Genomic DNA, 17,734 nt, shown 5'->3' on the forward strand with positions numbered 1-17,734 from the left:
CGTCGGTGTCACTGTAATCAACTATTTGCTACTTATGTATTTTATTGAATAGATCGAGACCGTTTCCAGCTTGGTACTCTATCTCACACACTGAATGCTAAGGCATCTGCATACTTGGAGCTGTCTGACTGGCCGGAGGTAGCGCCTGATCCTTCCGTGCGAAATGTGGAAGTTGCTGAAGCGGTATGTTTCTCCAGTTTTTTTTTTTTTTGCGGCTTAATTATATAAGGGGAACCTGTCATCAATTTGAAGCGCCTTGTAACTAAGTTATGGTGCCTATAGTTTGTTGTGTTGAGTCCAAGGAGCCTGCTTTCATACTCACCTGGTCCCCCGTTCCCGAGATGTCCCAGGTGAATTCGGCACGCGCACACCAAGCGCGACCACCTTCAGAAGACTGTGCATGCACCCTTACATAGAGATGAATGGGAGTGTGCATGCACTCCCTTCTATAAAGGAGTCAAGTTTGCCACGTGCGCGGACTTCACTGGAGGCACTGCAGGACCGGTGAGTGTGAAAAGAGGCTCCCCGGACTCCCCATCATCCAAACTATTAAGAATGATAATTTAGTTTATGGTGCTTATAGCAGATGACAGGTTTCTTTTAATTGATATAGTTTTGAGTTTGTCATAGCCTAAGGCTGCCTGTCCATGGCTGCGATGGAATATCGCGGGGGAGCACTCTAAAGGTCACTGCGATGAGCCTATCTTAACGATTGGTTCATCGCGGAGAATCATGGCATGCCGCGATTTTTAGCCGCGAGTGGAATATCTCTATGGATTTTCCGCTTGTGTACATTGGGCTGCGCTTTCCATAGTCATCCTATGTAAGGCGTCTTTAAGTGTGATTCGCACACGATTTATCGTTGTAGATCACGCTATGAAATATCACCCGTGGACAGCCAGCCTTAAATGCCTAGAGTAGTATCTCACCTTTGGACTTGGTAGTCGGGGAAACCTGATATGAACATATTAATATATTTGCATTGGACAACAAAGCAAAATGTATACGTGGCCTGTAAGATGTCTTGGGCTATGTTTGCATTTGTGCTCTCTACATCCGATATAGTGGCTCCATCATAGACCCAATGCACTTGCATTGCAGCACTTGGGACTTTCTCACACATGAGAAACTCGCATGAAAGTCACCCATTATTCTCTGTGGGAGCAAAAAGAAAACGCAGCGCACTTGCATGTACATGTGACCGCAATGTGATTTTTCTTTTAGCTCCCATAGGGAAGATTGGGTGATCATGCCCAAAAATAGGACCCTATTGTCTATAAGGGGTATGCCTTACTTTGGTTGTGCAGCCTAACCTTTTACCAGACAAATAGAGCAGCATGTTGTTTGTATCAGCTCTGCGACTGAGGCTCTGAATAGATCCTCCAACAAAAATGTGTGGTTTTGGAGAGGTGTATGTCTGTCTTGTGTGTGGGGTAGAGGGGTGTTTGCTTTTTGCTCATTATTTTCTCTTTTTTTTCTTCATGTTTACTTTCTATATTTTTTATGAGTAGTATGTTGTCATCAAAGCAGGAACAAAATTTTCGGCGTTAATGGAACATGCCATTTGCAGCTTGTCTTATCATAAACCAGTCCTATCATTTTGCAGCAACTTCTACCGTCAACTGATCGCTGCATGTCCAGCTTCTGGCATCTCCAGAAAACAGCTGATTTTTCGGTGGGAAGCTGCCATTGGGAAATGCAGAAATCTGTTGGTCTTGGTTGGCCACACCTCTCCTGACCAGCCCCACCTACTTTTTACAAAATGCGGCAAGGATGGTGTGAAAACCTGAAAAGTCCCAAGTGTTTGCCCAAATTCTCACTTGCACAAAAATGTGCAACTTTTTAACACCACGAGCTGGCATTAAAAGCTTTATGAATGTCCCCCATAATTTTTTAATTGACATCACTTTTCCATTGGATGCTACTGCTACATACTTGTTATGGCGCCCTCCACCTAATGTGTCCAGTGCTGGTACTCACACTGCGTTCAGTAGCTCAGTTTCACCACTTGTGTTCTCTTGTACACCAGTGGTGAAATGGTTTTTGCTATTGTGCAGGCCAAGGAATAAAAATCGTTGCACTGGACGTGGCTAAAGAACACATTAGGTGGATGATCTTAAATGATTATAATTGAAAATCTGTTGTGGTTCTTCCATGAGTAAATGTAAAATTTGCTCATGGGAGAACCACTTTATTTGGGGCAGACTGGAAAGGGTTAATGTGAGAATAAAGGGCACCTGTCATCACTTTTTGGACCTGATAAACTATGTGATAGGGCTCAAAGGAGAGGGAACGAGATTCAGGGAGCTGTCTTGCATACTCGCTGAGTGCCTCGTTCCTGCGCTGTATAGCCGTGAAGATGGCGTGCTCACACCCCGAAGCTCTTTTCACGCTGCTCTGTGCACACCCCCTCCCAAAGAAACTTTTGCAAACTTTCTAAAATAATTTGTTCTCAGAAGCAAAAGTAATTCAACAAATGTAAAATTGTCACATGTACTCAGTGACCCTCTGGTTTTGGGACAAAATGCTGGTGGCAGGGGTAATATTCTTTGCAGTTGTTGTTGTTGTTCTCTACCATCCCTCTGATCCTCTGGTTGCTGGCCCTGTTGTCAGCTGTATAAGATGGCCGACGCAATCTTCAGACTACCTAATCCCCTGAGTACATTGGTAATGTTAGACTACCAAAGCACTGTACCTGTTCTCTGATTGGCCAGAGCTGGTCATGTGATCAGCACTGGACAATCAGAGAGAAGTGTGCATTAGGTAGTTGGAAAACTGCTATGACCATCTTGGATGGCCAAAACAAAGGCCTGTAACCAGCAGATTGGATGCACAACTGAGAAGAGCTGCAGATAATATACCTACTCTGACCCCAGGACCAAATCCTGACCGGAAACTGGAGAATCACTTTAAATATTGACTGTGTCAAATAGGAAAAAGTAAATTAGTTTTTATTCTCATGTGAACTATCTTTTCTTGTCAACCATAAATGAGTAGATATCATGTTCATATACAGTTTGCTAAACCTTTGTCCCTGGATCTAGTTCCACCATAGTTTTTCTCATGAGCTCAGACATGCACCTAAATGGTCCAGTTACACTGTATTGAGATTGGCAATCAAGTTGCATTGATTTAACACTACATCCTATGAGATGACTGTGCTTCTCTCTACCATAGACTAAAACATGGACTACATCACTTGGAAAGCCTAAGAAAGAGAAGGAGGCTGCCGATAAGTTTTACTCTTCAGAAGAGGAGGATGAAGAGGACGATGAGTCTGCAGCAAGCAGCGGTAAATCAGTAGTTGTGTTTCTCCTTAGGTCTAAACCTTCATAGAGATGATATCACACTGGGACTGCCCCTCCCACACCCTGGTTCTAACAGAAAACGAACTTTATCTTAAGAGAGCGAGGCCGGTTTCACATCTGCATCGGAACCTCCGGTCAGAGATTCCGTCAGATCCGGCTAAAAATCCTGGAGGAAAGGTGCTGCATGCAGCTCTTTGTCTTCCGTGCAAAAGCCGGGCAGCTGATATGGGGTATGAAAATGTGCAGCATTTACTCCATTCCAAAGTTTTTATATGTGAATTCACATATAAAAATAGGTGCAGGTGAAAGTAGACTTAGTGTCAGTAGAAACTGAAGAACTGCTTTACCCTATTGAGCTTTGCTGTTGGGGCACTGTGCAGAAGCTGGTAGCTTTAGAGGGGTTTTCTCCAGTAGTACAATATTGATGACCTGTCTAAAAGATAGGTCATCAGTATTAGATCGGTGGTGGCTCCGACACCTGACACCCTCTCTAATCAGGCTTCTTCTGGTCCTGGCGTGCACAAATACTTACAACACTGTCTGTTGTGCAGTGGCACAGAGTGGTACCGCAGTTCTCCCATTGTTGTGAATGGCAGATAGCTGCAGTACTATTGTGATCCTCTGGAACTGAACAGTGCTGCGAGTCTTCCACTACAACTCCAGTGGAGATGGCAGGTGTCAGACCCCCTCTGATCTGATAGTGTTAACATATCCTGTGAAAGGGGTTTTCAATATTATGCTGCTGGAAAACACCTGAATCACTTTGCAGTAATCTCACTGCTGGTGGAATAGCAAATTAAAAATGTATAATTGAGGCAATCTATGACTATTGTGCTAAATACAGGACACTGAAGCTTCAATCCCAATAACAGTATACTATATAGTTAGTTATCCCAAAATGTTGAGCCTACAATTTAAATATTCATAGTTTAATTAATTGCACATGGAAAATATGTCTGAGCACAAATGGGCTCCGTTATTGAGGAGTGCAGCAGACAGCACAATGGTGCTTGGTTAGCTTTTGTTGGAAGATTTCTCATTTATCAATATATTCTTCCATTTCTCCTAAACGCCACAGGACATAAGTTTACGTTTTGGGCTAAACTTGTAAACTTGCATTCTATGTAGAAAGTGTTGTCGTGGTGGCAATAGTTAGCACCTTTTCACTACTTACCGCAGGGGGATTAATCACAGTAGTCCTGCCCTAGCGATTGCCGTGATTAGTCAGTCATTGCGCACTGAGCAATCAGAAGAGTGGAGCCCGAGTTTGCTCTATTTACAATGCAAGCTCTCTTGCCAACTACCGCAGTGTGTTATCGGTGGTTGATGAGAGAAGGCCCCCCTTCCCCAATATTTTTTCTTTTGTGCATTTTTTGGGTGCACAATAAATCTTTATATCTGTAGTATGGTCTGCAGGAGGTTTACTTCGGAGTCATCTTACACAATAATTGTCTGATTAATTGTAGATATGGTGTCCTTTAAAGGCTAACAAAAAGACATGATGTTATAGTGAGCTTTCCAACCTACTTGGGGTTCTTAATCAGGCTTAATGGAATAGATCCGAAGCTGTGTGTGTATACACACACACACACACACACACACACACACACACACACACGCGCGCACACACGCACACACACGCGCACGCGCATGCTGCTTCGGATCTATTACATTAAGCTTGAGGAAGAACTCTAAGTAGGTTGGAAAGCTCGCTATAACATTGTCTTTTTGTTGGTCATTAAAAGGTATCATATTTACAAGATTACTTGGTTTCTCTTACTGAGAACAATCACATTTTGTTGTACTGGCCAACACAGTACTAAACTTTTTTCTTTTTAACAAAGACTGATGCAGATGTCAGTACCTCAATTTTAGGTTGCCCGTACATGCAGCAGATCTCCATCCCAAATGCAGGTGAATCTCTGCTGACAGCAGATGCCACCCAACAGTCAGTGGGGATCTGCTTGTAGCTTTGTGAATGGCCACCCTTATAGTTATGTACAGATATTATTTTGCTTATGCCATAAAATAGCCAATTACTAATAAAGGCCCATTTAGACACAACGATTATCTCTCAAAAGCCATCTTTTGAGCGATAATCGTTGTGTATAAATGTGCCCATCTTTTAGTTTTCTGCCGAACAACTGTTTTCAGTTCTGCTTGAAAACCATCATTTTGGCTGAACAGCTGATGAGCAGGACCGCATGCTGTGTTCTGCCCAGGGACTGCTGAGAACAACTGATTGCATTGTCTCAACTGTCAGCCCTGTTGGCAGAACAAAAGGAATGTAATCAAGGAACAAGGAGTTCCTTTGTAATACTGAGGAAATCCAGAAAGCATGACCTGCTGGGGGTCCTGAGGACTGGAGTTGGGCACCTCTGCTTTATCCAAACTTAGTTATGTCTTGTGTAAAGTTCTTTCATGTGATGCTTATTTGCTAGGTGAAGAATCTAGTAGTGAGGAGGATAGTGATGACCAGGAGGATAGTAACAGCGAGGAAAGTGAATCAAGCTCTTCAAGTGAAGGGGACAAGTCAAGCCGTGAAAAATACCCAAAGAAAGGGAAGAAAGACAGAAATGAGAGGTAAGTCCTCTGTAACTAGGAATTGTTCGATTGCGAAAATGTGCTGGCATAGCTTATCCCTTCATTGTTTAAATAACTCATGTTGTTGAGCTATATGGTCCTATGTGGTGCTTTCCCCTCTAGCAATGCTTCTATGGCATGTTACGGTTCCATGGGAGTCTATGGGTACCCTACTATGGCTTCATACAACTTACAGAAGTTAAATGACCACTTACATGACATCTAAGGTTTGATTCACATCTACTATGAAGGCTCCCTCACAGATTCTAACAGATTTGATGAGAAAAGTAGTGTGGCTTGCATATTTCCATCAAAGCAACGGACATCTACTATAGAACTCGACAGACCTCGTTGTAAGTTATTTGGGTCCATCAGAAGCAGTGGTGTTCGTTATGCAACAGATACGACCTCTTGTCATGGTTTCCATTATAAACCAAAATCTTGGCGTAGATGTGTACACAACCTGAGATGGTATGTAACAGCTGTCTTCAAGGACATTAGTTTCAACACTTCTGTGCAAGAGTTAAAAAAAAAAATCATATCTAAGTGTCTCCAGTGCGGAAGACTAGGATTAATTTGGGGGTGAGCTAGTAACTGTTAGGACCTCCTCAAACTAGAAGTCTTTACCCCCTATATCCACTACAATGCCATATTAAAGTGACTTTTTTAATGGAATTTAGCAATGTTCCAACAAAAAAGTCTAACTGCCTATTAAGGCTCATTTTTGACCTGGCACACATCCCCAATGCTGCAGGGTGGGATGAATGAATTAGGACCTGTGCAAGCACATCTAAGCCTCTTGTTGGAGGTGCATTCAGGAACCCCTCCTGATGTGTGCCACTGCATAGTCACATAGCGCCATTCAGTGTATATTGGCCATAGTGTGAAGAACAAATTTGCTATGCAGTGTACTTTCTTGTTCTGGTTCACTGTACTCGAAAGGGCAGTCTGTATTCTAAAATAGCTGGTAAAAAGGTATACTGTTGTATACCAGTATGTCAGAAGCAAAAGAACACTTTTTTGGCCTCTGTGGGATGAGTGGAGCCCTATGGATACATGTGATGTAGGCTTGAATACAGTCTGCACAGTGCCTATCAAGAGCTTTCATGTCCTCTGTAATGGGTGCCAGTTCTGTACAGTTACGGAGTTGACAAATAACATAGCTGTAGGTACAGTTTTACACATAGCTATAATAGTCACACAGTGAACCCATATGATCACCCCATCCATCTCCTGCTCAGCAAGAGCATATACTTACATAGGTCTACTCTGATACAGTATATCTATGAGCTCACATTGCAAGATTGTAACATGCATGGCAAAGCACCCTGGGATTACGGGGCTTCAGTGCCTGCAATGACTAAATTGTTACATAGTGTTCTATGGGAAAAAGTTGTAAAACATGTAGAGTGCCACTTAGTGCTAGGAAATTTGCATGTCTTAAGACAGCAACATTTGAAACTTCCATACCATCTTCAGGTGTTAAACATATACGGTGCGTCTTACAAGATGTATATCCTTAGTATAGAATCCGGCATGGGTCCGCTAAAGTTAAATGGGTATAGGGTAGCCTACTTGGGACTACCCATACAGACATGATCACCCTTTGCTCTGTAACCTGCTGTCAGCTCAGCTGATGAGTTTGCAGTTTCTCTTCGTCGTGGCTGACAGCCCTGATTGGGGTATAGTACGCACGCTGCTCCTTTTATTACAGACAGTAATTAAAGCAACTCGCCCTGCCACTTCCATAACAAACACAGCATAATGCCCTAATTATGACTTTATTAATTTAAGTCAGGATTTAATGATTTTAAAAGTGATTTATATTGTTACTCCCACACAGAACAAATGAAATCTGTAGGTTAAATTATTACAGGCTTTTCATCGCCGCAAAACCGAAACGCTGCTTACCCCCAATATGGTTTTTCTCGTTAGCTAAGCATGAAGCTCTATAGGTAGTAAGCAACCAGAGTATGTTAGGAGATTGTCACTGTAAAGTCTGCTGCAGAGCTTTCACATCCGGCAGTGATGTATGGAAGTGATGGACTTTACTGTTACTTTTATTATGTACCATTAATTCTAGTGAGACAACATGATATTAATTATGTTCGTCAATCAAGATGTGAAAGAATCTGCACCACGGAAAATACATTTGTCAGCCAAACCTTTACAAATATAGCCACAAGGTCTCTGCAGAGGATAGGTGACAAGTGATTGATCGCTGGGGGTCATCAGACAACCGGGACCCTCTGGATGCATCATTTTCACGATCCCAACCCCTCTCTAGTGACTGCAGCAGTGTGCAGCGCTTGGCTATCTCTGTAAGACTGCTCCATTCAAAGTGGAGACTTGTGATTGCAGAAAGGTGTAGTAGTTAGATCCCTGTAAATGGGTAATAGATAACTATGGTGGGACAACTCAGTTACAGGGAAACTGCTACTACACAGTTGTTTCTATAATACATTGCAATGCTTCTATAGTGTAGTATAGTGGGCCTGTCATTGCAAAACTCGCAGGCATCCTTTTGGGGCTTGCCTCCACCAGAGCCTGATAGTTCTTCAAACGTGGCAGGTCTGGCCACTGTCTGCTATGGCAACCCATCAGCACCCTACAATTGTATCATGTGGGTATGTATGGAGTTACAAAGTGAGCCTGCTCCCTCCTGTAAACCTGCTAAAATGTAAGGGATTAAACGGCTGGGATCAGAGATATTGCCAATCCTAGCCGCTGGCATAAGAGCTCAGGTGTCATTAGACAGTTAAGCACCCACTCTACCCAGGGGCAGAACCGCATTAAACGGTGGCACTGTCGTATAAGGCCTCTTAACAGCTGCTGTAAAAATGTTAATTGATGGTTGTTGGTGGGTAAAGCCTGAAGATCATGGCTATAATGGGATGTGATGGAGGTTTTGCAGCGGTCACAAGGTTATTTGCAGCCTTTCACCCCTATTGTTCTCAGAGGTGATTTGCTCTTGATTTGTAGTCTTCATGTAGCCCCAGACTCTAAAGATATACTTATAAATAATTAGCAAGACTAATGGCAGTATTTGATAGAGAAGCCTATATAAATATATGAGCAAGAGTAATTGATCTGATTCATTCCCCTTTTGTAAAGTGAATCTGAAGATGAAAAGAATGGAAACAGTCTGCAGAGTGACAGTTCTAGCTCTTCATCCTCCAAAGAAAGTTCTGAGTCTGACTCTTCATCAGAATCCGGAGAGGACAGTGAATCGGAGCCGGAGGCACCTAGAAACGTGGCCAAATCTAAGGTGAGACATTACCTAGACATTTCCCTGACTGTAGTATGACTTGAGGCAAACATAATGTGGTACAATTCTGTGAGGATCTGACTTATGGCCCTTTTACACGGGCCGACGGTCATTTAAACGACTGCACGAGCGCTGATGTCACCGCTAAGGCCGTCAGCGCTCATGCACAGCGTTTATCCAGAAAGACTTAACCGCTGGATCGCGGGCTTCTCTATATTTACAAAGGATGAGAAGCCAGCGATCCAGTGATGTTATATAAGCTGACTAAAAAGTCAGCTTAAAGGGGTTGTCCCGCGGCAGCAAGTGGGGTTAAGCACTTCTGTATGGCCATATTAATGCACTTTGTAATATACATCGGGCATTAAATATGAGCCATACAGAAGTTATATACTTACCCCCTCCGGTGCTGGCGTCCCCGTCTCCATGGCGCCGACTAACGCTGTCTTCTCCTTCCATTAGACGCGTTTGCGCTGTGCGGTCTACTGTTCTGTTGAATGGGGCCGATCCGGCATGCTCGCGCTGCACATGTCTTCTGCGCATGCACAGACCAGCTCTCCGGCGCGAGCACGCCGGAGCGGCTCCATTGAACAAAGCAGAAGACCGCACAGCGCAAGCGCGTCTAATGGAAGGAGAAGACAGCGTTAGTCGGCGCCATGGAGACGGGGACGCCAGCACCGGAGGGGGTAAGTATATAACTTCTGTATGGCCATATTAATGCACTTTGTAATATACATCGGGCATTAAATATGAGCCATACAGAAGTGTATAACCCCACTTGCTTCCGCGGGACAACCCCTTTAACAAAGTGTGACTGAAAAGTGAGCGATTTCTGTGCATTTACACTGAACAATTATAATTATCACTCAAATTCGTTCAGTTGAACAAATTTTGAGTGATTATCGTTGCGTGTAAATGAGCCATGAGTCCAGGTATGTATGGCTAATTGTTTGGGTGATGATATGATTTTGGATTGCCTACCTTAGAGGGAACAACAATGCCCATAGTAAATATTGTCCTACTTGCTAGTTACAGTTGTCTAGAGTGTACCTTGCTGGCAATTTCTTGCTTACCCAAAATTGAGAATTTTATGCAGAGGTGGTGTAAATTCCTTGACTGTTAAAGGGGTTGTCTGAGACTTCAAAGATTTTTCTTCAATCGATAACTTATCCTCAGGATATGTTATCAATAGATGATTGAAAGGGGTCCGGCGCACAAGATCCCTGTGATCAGCTGATTCCTGGCGCAGCTGTCAGTAGGGACAGAGCAGAAAATAGATTGCACTATCTATGCTGCAGCTGCCATTGAATTGGAATTGTGCTTGCACTACCAAGCCAGGCCACTGCAGTATGGACAGCACGATCTGCTGATCAGCGGGCATCCCAAGCGGTGAACCCCTCCACTCATCATCTACCTATCCTACAGAGGATAGGTCATCAATGGAAAAAAAAATCCCTGAAATCCTAGGCAACACCTTTTTAAATGAGTACTTCCATCCCAGATATTTATGGCAAATGCTATAAATTTCTGCTAGGTACCCGTCTCAGAGAAGGACCTGCATCAATATCAAAAACTGCCCCTGGACCCAGTTCACCTCCACTGCCTGAGAAGTCAATGGAGGTTGTGTAAACTGCATACCACAGCTTGCTACACTGTTTCCACAGCTCATTCTGGCACTTAGTTTCTTTCCTCCTTTTTACCTCCGTGGAAGTTACAAAAAATGGCGTAAAACAACCAGTTCATCAGTCTCCATAATCCCAGGTACCGGTGGCTACCAGATGCCTATTTTCATCTGAGCCATTATTGGCTGTGGTGCGAATACCCATTTAACCCTTTCCAATCCACTGTCTGACATCTAAAGACATTCTGATTGAAGGCTGCACAGCTTCCGACGTCGAAAGACATCCGGCAGTGTATTCTTACTGTATATTACTGGCCGCTCTGTTGTCGGGGGGGCCTCTCCCGCATGTCCCATACCACAGTACTGGCTCTAGCCAGCAGATGGCGCCATTGTATAATGGCAGAAAGAGAGAGCCCCCTAGGAAACCCTGAATCCAAACTTGGATTGCAAAGGGTTAAATTCCAAATACTATTATCTTAAGGATACGAAATATCTTGCTTCATTGCCACCATTTTTATGTTGTTGCATCTGCAGTTCTGCGTTTGTACCAAAGGCATATGCACACAATCTAGGGAAATCTGCCAATAAAGTTTAAAGCCAGGCTTCAGCTCTTATAGGATAAGAGACCGGGGAAATGCACATTAAAATATTCCTGACTCTTTATAAAGCTTTCTGAAGCCTTTACTTAAATGACCTAAATAAGTAAGTCGTATCGGAATGGTAACTTTTTAGGAGCCAATACAAGGTAACATTGGGCTATCAGTTAGAGGATGTGATTTTTAAATGATGCATAACACACAAATATTTTGGAAGCGAAGGTAAAATCCTGCCAGTAAACTGCAATTCATGTGCCTTTCTGTGCGGCTTCGCAGCTCTTGCAGTGGTGTGAAATTCTCATTTTACACACTTTGCAGTCAGAGGCTATGAATTATGCATTGAGCAAGAGAAATCCTCAATCTCCTGCTTCATCTGCTATATGCTTTATCCAGCTTCTGTCTCTATTAACAAGATGAATTGTAAATGGGTAAATCTAGATGCAATGTACCCTTAACATCTCCTCTTAGACCCACATTGCTTTCTACAGTGCAATGAACGTCAATCTATTGAGGAGCTTTAAATGAGACATTATCTTCAAAATACCACTATTTGGGTAACGTTTCGCTTGCATTTCATCTTCGACTTTCCTTCCACCGATGCTTTGTTGGATGATAGGTAACGTGTCTGATAGTTTTACACGCTGCTCAATTTACATACGTTTATATGTGCATATACAGTTGCAGGAGAAAGTAAGTGAACCCTTTGGAACTACCTGGATTTCTGCAATGATTACTAATAAAATATGGTATGATTGTGTTTGTCTATAATTGTGACACCGATAACAATCTAACTAATAACACACCATGTTGTACCATTCATGTCTGTTATTAAGCACATTGAGTGAACCTGGACAGTGCAAAGAGGAAAAATAAGTGAACCCTTCATAGTTAATAACTAGAGATGAGCGAGCATACTCGTTAAGGCGATTTACGAGAGAGAGAGAGGGTCTTTTTTTGAGTACATGCTGGCTCGTCAGAGGGGAGCAGAGTGGAGAGTGAGATCTCTCTCTCCCGATTCCCTCCCGTACCCCCCGCGGCCCCCCCGAATCTTCAGGGACGAGCCAGCATGTACTCAAAAAAAGGCGATGCTCTCTCTCTCTCTCTCTCTCTCTCTCGTAAATCGCCTTAACGAGTATGCTCGCTCATGTCTATTAATAACCCATGGATCACCTCTTTAGCAGCAATCGCCTCCATCTGATGTTTCCAGTGGACAGGTGATAAAAACTTTGGCTGGAATACCCCTTTTGAGAGTTCCACACCCTGCAGTTATTCCAGCCCCCTCCATGTTCTATACACACACCTGCCATATATGGTCTTCCCCTCTATCATCACAGCCCTGCTCCTCAACATCCTGCACACCCCACTTCCCCTCAGCCTGATATTAGCTCCACCAAAATGGGTTTTTAATTAAATTTGATTTGTTTCCCAGCCCTAATTAGATTATTAAAAATAGAAAACCAAAATCTCTGTGTATAAAGTTGGGATTTTTGTGGGTTGCCTCTGTATTGTATAGTGTAGTTGGGTGCGCTATTCAATACAGTTTAAAAAAGGAAGGGAGAGGAATGGAGACTTTACATACGGCAAAACGACACCTTTGCCATATATTGTTCAACCGTGTACATGTGGCAAAGCCGTGTGAACGGCGCCTGAGACGTCTTACATTCTAGCGTATTGATGTAGTGTACAAGACTAATAGATTGCACCCTAAGGCATCATGCCAACAGCCGTGTCGGACTCCGCTAGCGGAATATTACAGTGGAGTCTGCCACGGCGCTCCCCAAAGAACTCATACTCGCCTCTCTGGATCCGCTGCGTGTGTCCAGCACGGCGAGCCGGCGCGCATGCGCAGTGCAGCGCATGACGTGCCGGCAGTGACGCGTAATCATTCGATACTTCAATGTGCTCACAGCAGAAGTATCGCATGACGGCCGGCTTCCATTGTAGTCAAGCCACTCGCTTTTCCGCAGCAATTAGAATATGCCGTGAAACGCGGCAGAAATCCGTCCGTGGGCATTAGCCCTTATTGGGTGCCCTACTATTTTGGAAACCCACAATTTTATTATGACTGCACTACCAAAAGATGTTGAATGACGGAGCATTACATCCTCTTTATTAATGAGTGCTGTCACGTGACAGATTTTCCACAACAGAGAAAACCCGCCACAAATCCGCATCATTTGGTTCAGATTTTGGATCTGAAACAGATTTTATCCCTTGTATTAAAATTAGATTGAAAAGCTGAAGTCTTCTGCTGCTCTGTATCAGAGTCTGCACCAAATGCTGCAGATTTCTTCATGTGTTGAAAATCTGTAGCAAGTCAGCTATGTGTCCTTAGGCCTCATGTCCACGGAGAAAATCAGGCCCGTCGCGGATTCTTCATGCAGAATCCCGCAGCGGGTCCCTCCTTTCCCGCGGACATAAGGCCTACAAAGAAGAATTACTTACCTGTCCGGACGCTGCGGATCAGCCCTCTGTCGCGGCCGGATCTTCTTTCTTCGGCCCGCCGGATGTGCTCGGCACACCAGTAGCGAGCCGCGCGCATGCGCCATGCACTCTTTTATTGACATGGGGAGAATTTTCTTTTAAAGGGGTTATCCCACAGAGCAAGTTATCCTGTATCCACAGGACAAGCAATAACTTGTGGATTAGTGGGGTCTAATTACTGGGATCTCCTAACAGATCCCAACATCAGGGATCCAAAGTGTCTAGAAACGAATTGAGAATCGGTCACACATGCTGGCTGCTGCTCCATTCATTTCAGAGTGACTTCCGGGGATGGCCAAGCACTTGAACTCAATACAAACCACTCTCAGAATTTGGAAACCTTAATAACATGACTATTGTGGTATCCTGCAATTGTTGCACAACTGTCATGTGACTCATCGTTAACTCCTTACCTGGTTAGTCACCAGTGTAAAACATGTCCCTTTACTTCCCGGTATTTTCGATTCCTAAAAACGGGTCATCCCTTGATCAGCTATGTAGCAAGCTTTCTGTGAGGTCCAGTCATTGCCAGGTCTGTTCTCAAATTTTTTTTTGTTGATACACATTTGAGTGACTTGCACAATTATGTCATTTGTAACAGAACTGTTTTTCAATTAACAGAAAGCTGAAGTTAAACCTGCCAAAGAAAAAAAAGCTGCCAGGAAAAAAGACGTATCCCTTCTAGACCTCGACGATTGTAAGTATTTTTGCTTTGGACGTCTCTCAATCTGATTGTACATTGTACAGATTGCACCTTTTTTGTGTTTGCATAGTTTTTGCTTGCATTACAGCCTTGCCTAGGCAGGTTAGACAGCAACACAACAATGAAAACCTCCATCCAGCTGCTTGATGAGCCTCCGGTGCTCCGACTCTCCCCCAGCCGGGCACCATACAAGGCAAAGGATAGGAGTATCCAGCAATACGCAAGTCCGAATACCAAATTTATTCCAGATTCATTAAAAAGGCATAGAACTGTAAAAATAGGAGTGGTAACATAGTCAAAGCATAAACAAGGATTCATGGCATACACTTGTAAGACCCAACACCACTATATTCAACCATGACTTGAACCAATGGAAAAAATGGGCATCACCATGTTGGTTTAATTAAACCTTTAACACTGTCTGAAATCATAGGAATAAACCTGATGTATATAATGCTTCTGTAAAAGATTAATCTATATCTGAAAAATAGACAAATCTTATTAACCCCTTAAGGACACGGCCTATTTTGGGCTTAAGGCCGCAACGAATTTTGGTGGATTTTCTTCTCTATTTTTCAAAAGTCATAACTTTTTTATTTTTCCGTTAAGGGCTTGTTTTTTGCGTGACAAACTGTAGTTTTTATCGGTGCCACTTTTGGGTACATTGACTATATTTTAAAACTTATTATTTTTTAATGATAACAGGGAGAGAAAACGCATCAATTCTGCCATAGATTTTTTTTTTAACAGCGTTAATTATGCAGCATTAATGACACAATCCATTTTTTCAGTGGGTCGGTGCGGTTACGATACCAAAATTCTTACTTTTTTTAGGTTTTTCCACTTTTCTGAAATAAAAACCCTTTTTTTGGAAATCCTTTTTTTTTCTTCTAAATTGCTGCATTCAAAGTCCTGTAACTTTTTTTATTTTTTTATGTACGGAGCTCTGTGAGGGCTTATTTTTCGCGAGACGAGCTGTAATTTTTATTGGTACCATTTTGGGGTACATACGTCTTTTTTGATCACTTTTATTGCGTTTTTAGGGAGGCAAAATGCTAAAAATTAGCATTTTGCCTCAGTGTTTTAGCATTTTTTTAACGCTTTTTTCCGGGCACAGTCAAAAGCATGTGCAACTTATTGTACACGTCATTACGGACGCAACAATACCAAATATGTGGGGTTTTAATTTTTTTTAACCTTTTTTATGTTAATATGAGGAAAAAGCATTAAAAAAAGGATTTTTTAACTTTTTTTTTTCTTTTACATTTTTCTTTTTTGTTCATTTTTATTATCAATTTGTGTCCCCCTGGGGGACTTACAACACTGCACTGATGATCGCTGTGATAAGGCATGGCATTCGCAGAGGCAGCAGTACGTCTATATTAAATTTATATAAAAGCCCTTCGCAGATATAGACTAAAAATTAAAATTTAACCTTTTATTGAAGTCCTTTCTTAAAAAACATAGATGTGGGCCAACAAACAAACAAAAAACATTTAGTGACAAGGAGACAAATATAGATTAGTTAGTCACTGTCAGAGCCACTGATAATACGTGGTGACTGTAAGAACTAGATGGTCGTGAGTCACTATCAGTAAGGCCAAAGATGTATTATGACAGTGATGCCTGATTGTCCGATACTATGCATCAGTGTCCGTACACTGGTGAAGATGAGAACACAGTGTCGGAATGGCAGTTTATATGGGACTGGATCTGAGACGGCATATAGTTTCCCAGAACAAATAATATCAAAGTCCGTGAACCTCTTATATTCAGTCCTATATTAGCATCAATTGTCTGTATTAATTGATGCAGTATTGGATTTTGTCCCATCAGGTATGTAGCAGCTCTTGAAATCCATATTTAAACTAGCATCAATTTTCGATGTGAATCGATGCTAGATTCAATAGAATCACTTCAGAGATGTGATGGTTCTACGCGTTTCCCTGCGGTGATTGCCAGCAGTTCATCAGGAGCTATAAATCATTGACCCTGTAAGCTTCTGGGCAATGAACTATGATAGGATTCATCCCTGTCAGTATAAATTGATGAGGTATCGAAAAAGATACTGGGTGCGCAATTGTAAAGGACGGTATGTCACAAGGGTTTTGGTTAAACCCGAATTGCGCAAATGGAGGGATAGATAGTACAAGTAAACTCACTACTGGATTAGTGGAGTTTAATTGATAAATGAATGGACTTCTCACTAAGTACTATCTAAGCTCATTCGCAGTGGCCTATGATAATTAGCCCTAATCCTAATGAGCAACGTTTGTTACTATTCCTAGCTTAATAAAAAGCACGGCGATACCAAATCAAAATGAAAATAAAATAAAAGAGAAAAAGCCTGTGGCTCTGATGGTGAGCCAAGGCTACTGCCCTGCCATGCCTTATAGCTTATACAGCGATCACAGGCTATGGCAATACAGGACGCGAGTGTTATATCGCGAGAGCCCGGCAACTTCACAGAGGGAGCACACTCCCTCTGTGCACCCCTCCCATTCCACGATCTACATAGATCGCGGCAGGTGAGGGGTTACCAGCGGGGGGGGGGGGCATCCTGTTGCTGCGGGAGGCCGGCTATGACTGACAGCCAGCTCCCACTGCGGGATAGCGCGAGATCATATGTGATCTCGCGCTATCCCCAGGACGTAAGTTTACGCCCTGTTGTGGGAAGTACCCCGCTGCCAGGGCGTAAATTTACGCCCTGGAGCGGGAAGGGGTTAAATTAATCCAAACATTGCTTGCAATGCAATGATACCAATATTACAATATAGACATCTAAATGCAACATTTTTCTATTGCTGCAACTATAAAATGTGTTTGAAAGATTATTGCTCAACCTATATATGCTGAAACACGTTGGAAACTTTACCATTCCAGTTTGTATAGATATGGGACATTTTTAATGCATCTGGAATAAAGTTTGTTTTTAAGACTTCTGCATTGCCGGTTCCCTTTTTCTTTGCCATGTTAAGGTCCATTTACACACACATATCTTTCAAAAGATTGAAAGATCAGCGATTATTTTTCATAAAAGTAATAATAGGCATTAATTGCTGCTAGTACTTATCAGCTTCATTTGCATGCCAACGAGCTTCTGTATCACCAAGGCAGTAATTCTTCAATTAATCTGAGAGTAATCACTGAAGAAGAATCTATGATGTAGATTCT

At 42.7% G+C, this 17,734-nt stretch overlaps 1 protein-coding gene across 2 annotated transcripts in view; it reads left to right on the forward strand.

Moving 5' to 3' along the window:
* Positions 1–17,734, forward strand: part of AP3B1 (adaptor related protein complex 3 subunit beta 1) — a 230,603-nt gene that overhangs the window by 141,192 nt on the left and 71,677 nt on the right. For both annotated transcript variants that reach the window (XM_066602845.1, XM_066602844.1), the window contains exons 17-21: positions 53–183; positions 3,178–3,292; positions 5,750–5,891; positions 9,006–9,159; positions 14,479–14,554. In XM_066602845.1, the coding sequence (XP_066458942.1) occupies positions 53–183; positions 3,178–3,292; positions 5,750–5,891; positions 9,006–9,159; positions 14,479–14,554 (618 nt within the window). The remainder of the gene's footprint in view (positions 1–52; positions 184–3,177; positions 3,293–5,749; positions 5,892–9,005; positions 9,160–14,478; positions 14,555–17,734) is intronic.

The sequence above is a fragment of the Eleutherodactylus coqui genome, chromosome 5, assembly GCF_035609145.1.
Source record: "Eleutherodactylus coqui strain aEleCoq1 chromosome 5, aEleCoq1.hap1, whole genome shotgun sequence".
Lineage (NCBI taxonomy): Eukaryota > Metazoa > Chordata > Amphibia > Anura > Eleutherodactylidae > Eleutherodactylus > Eleutherodactylus coqui.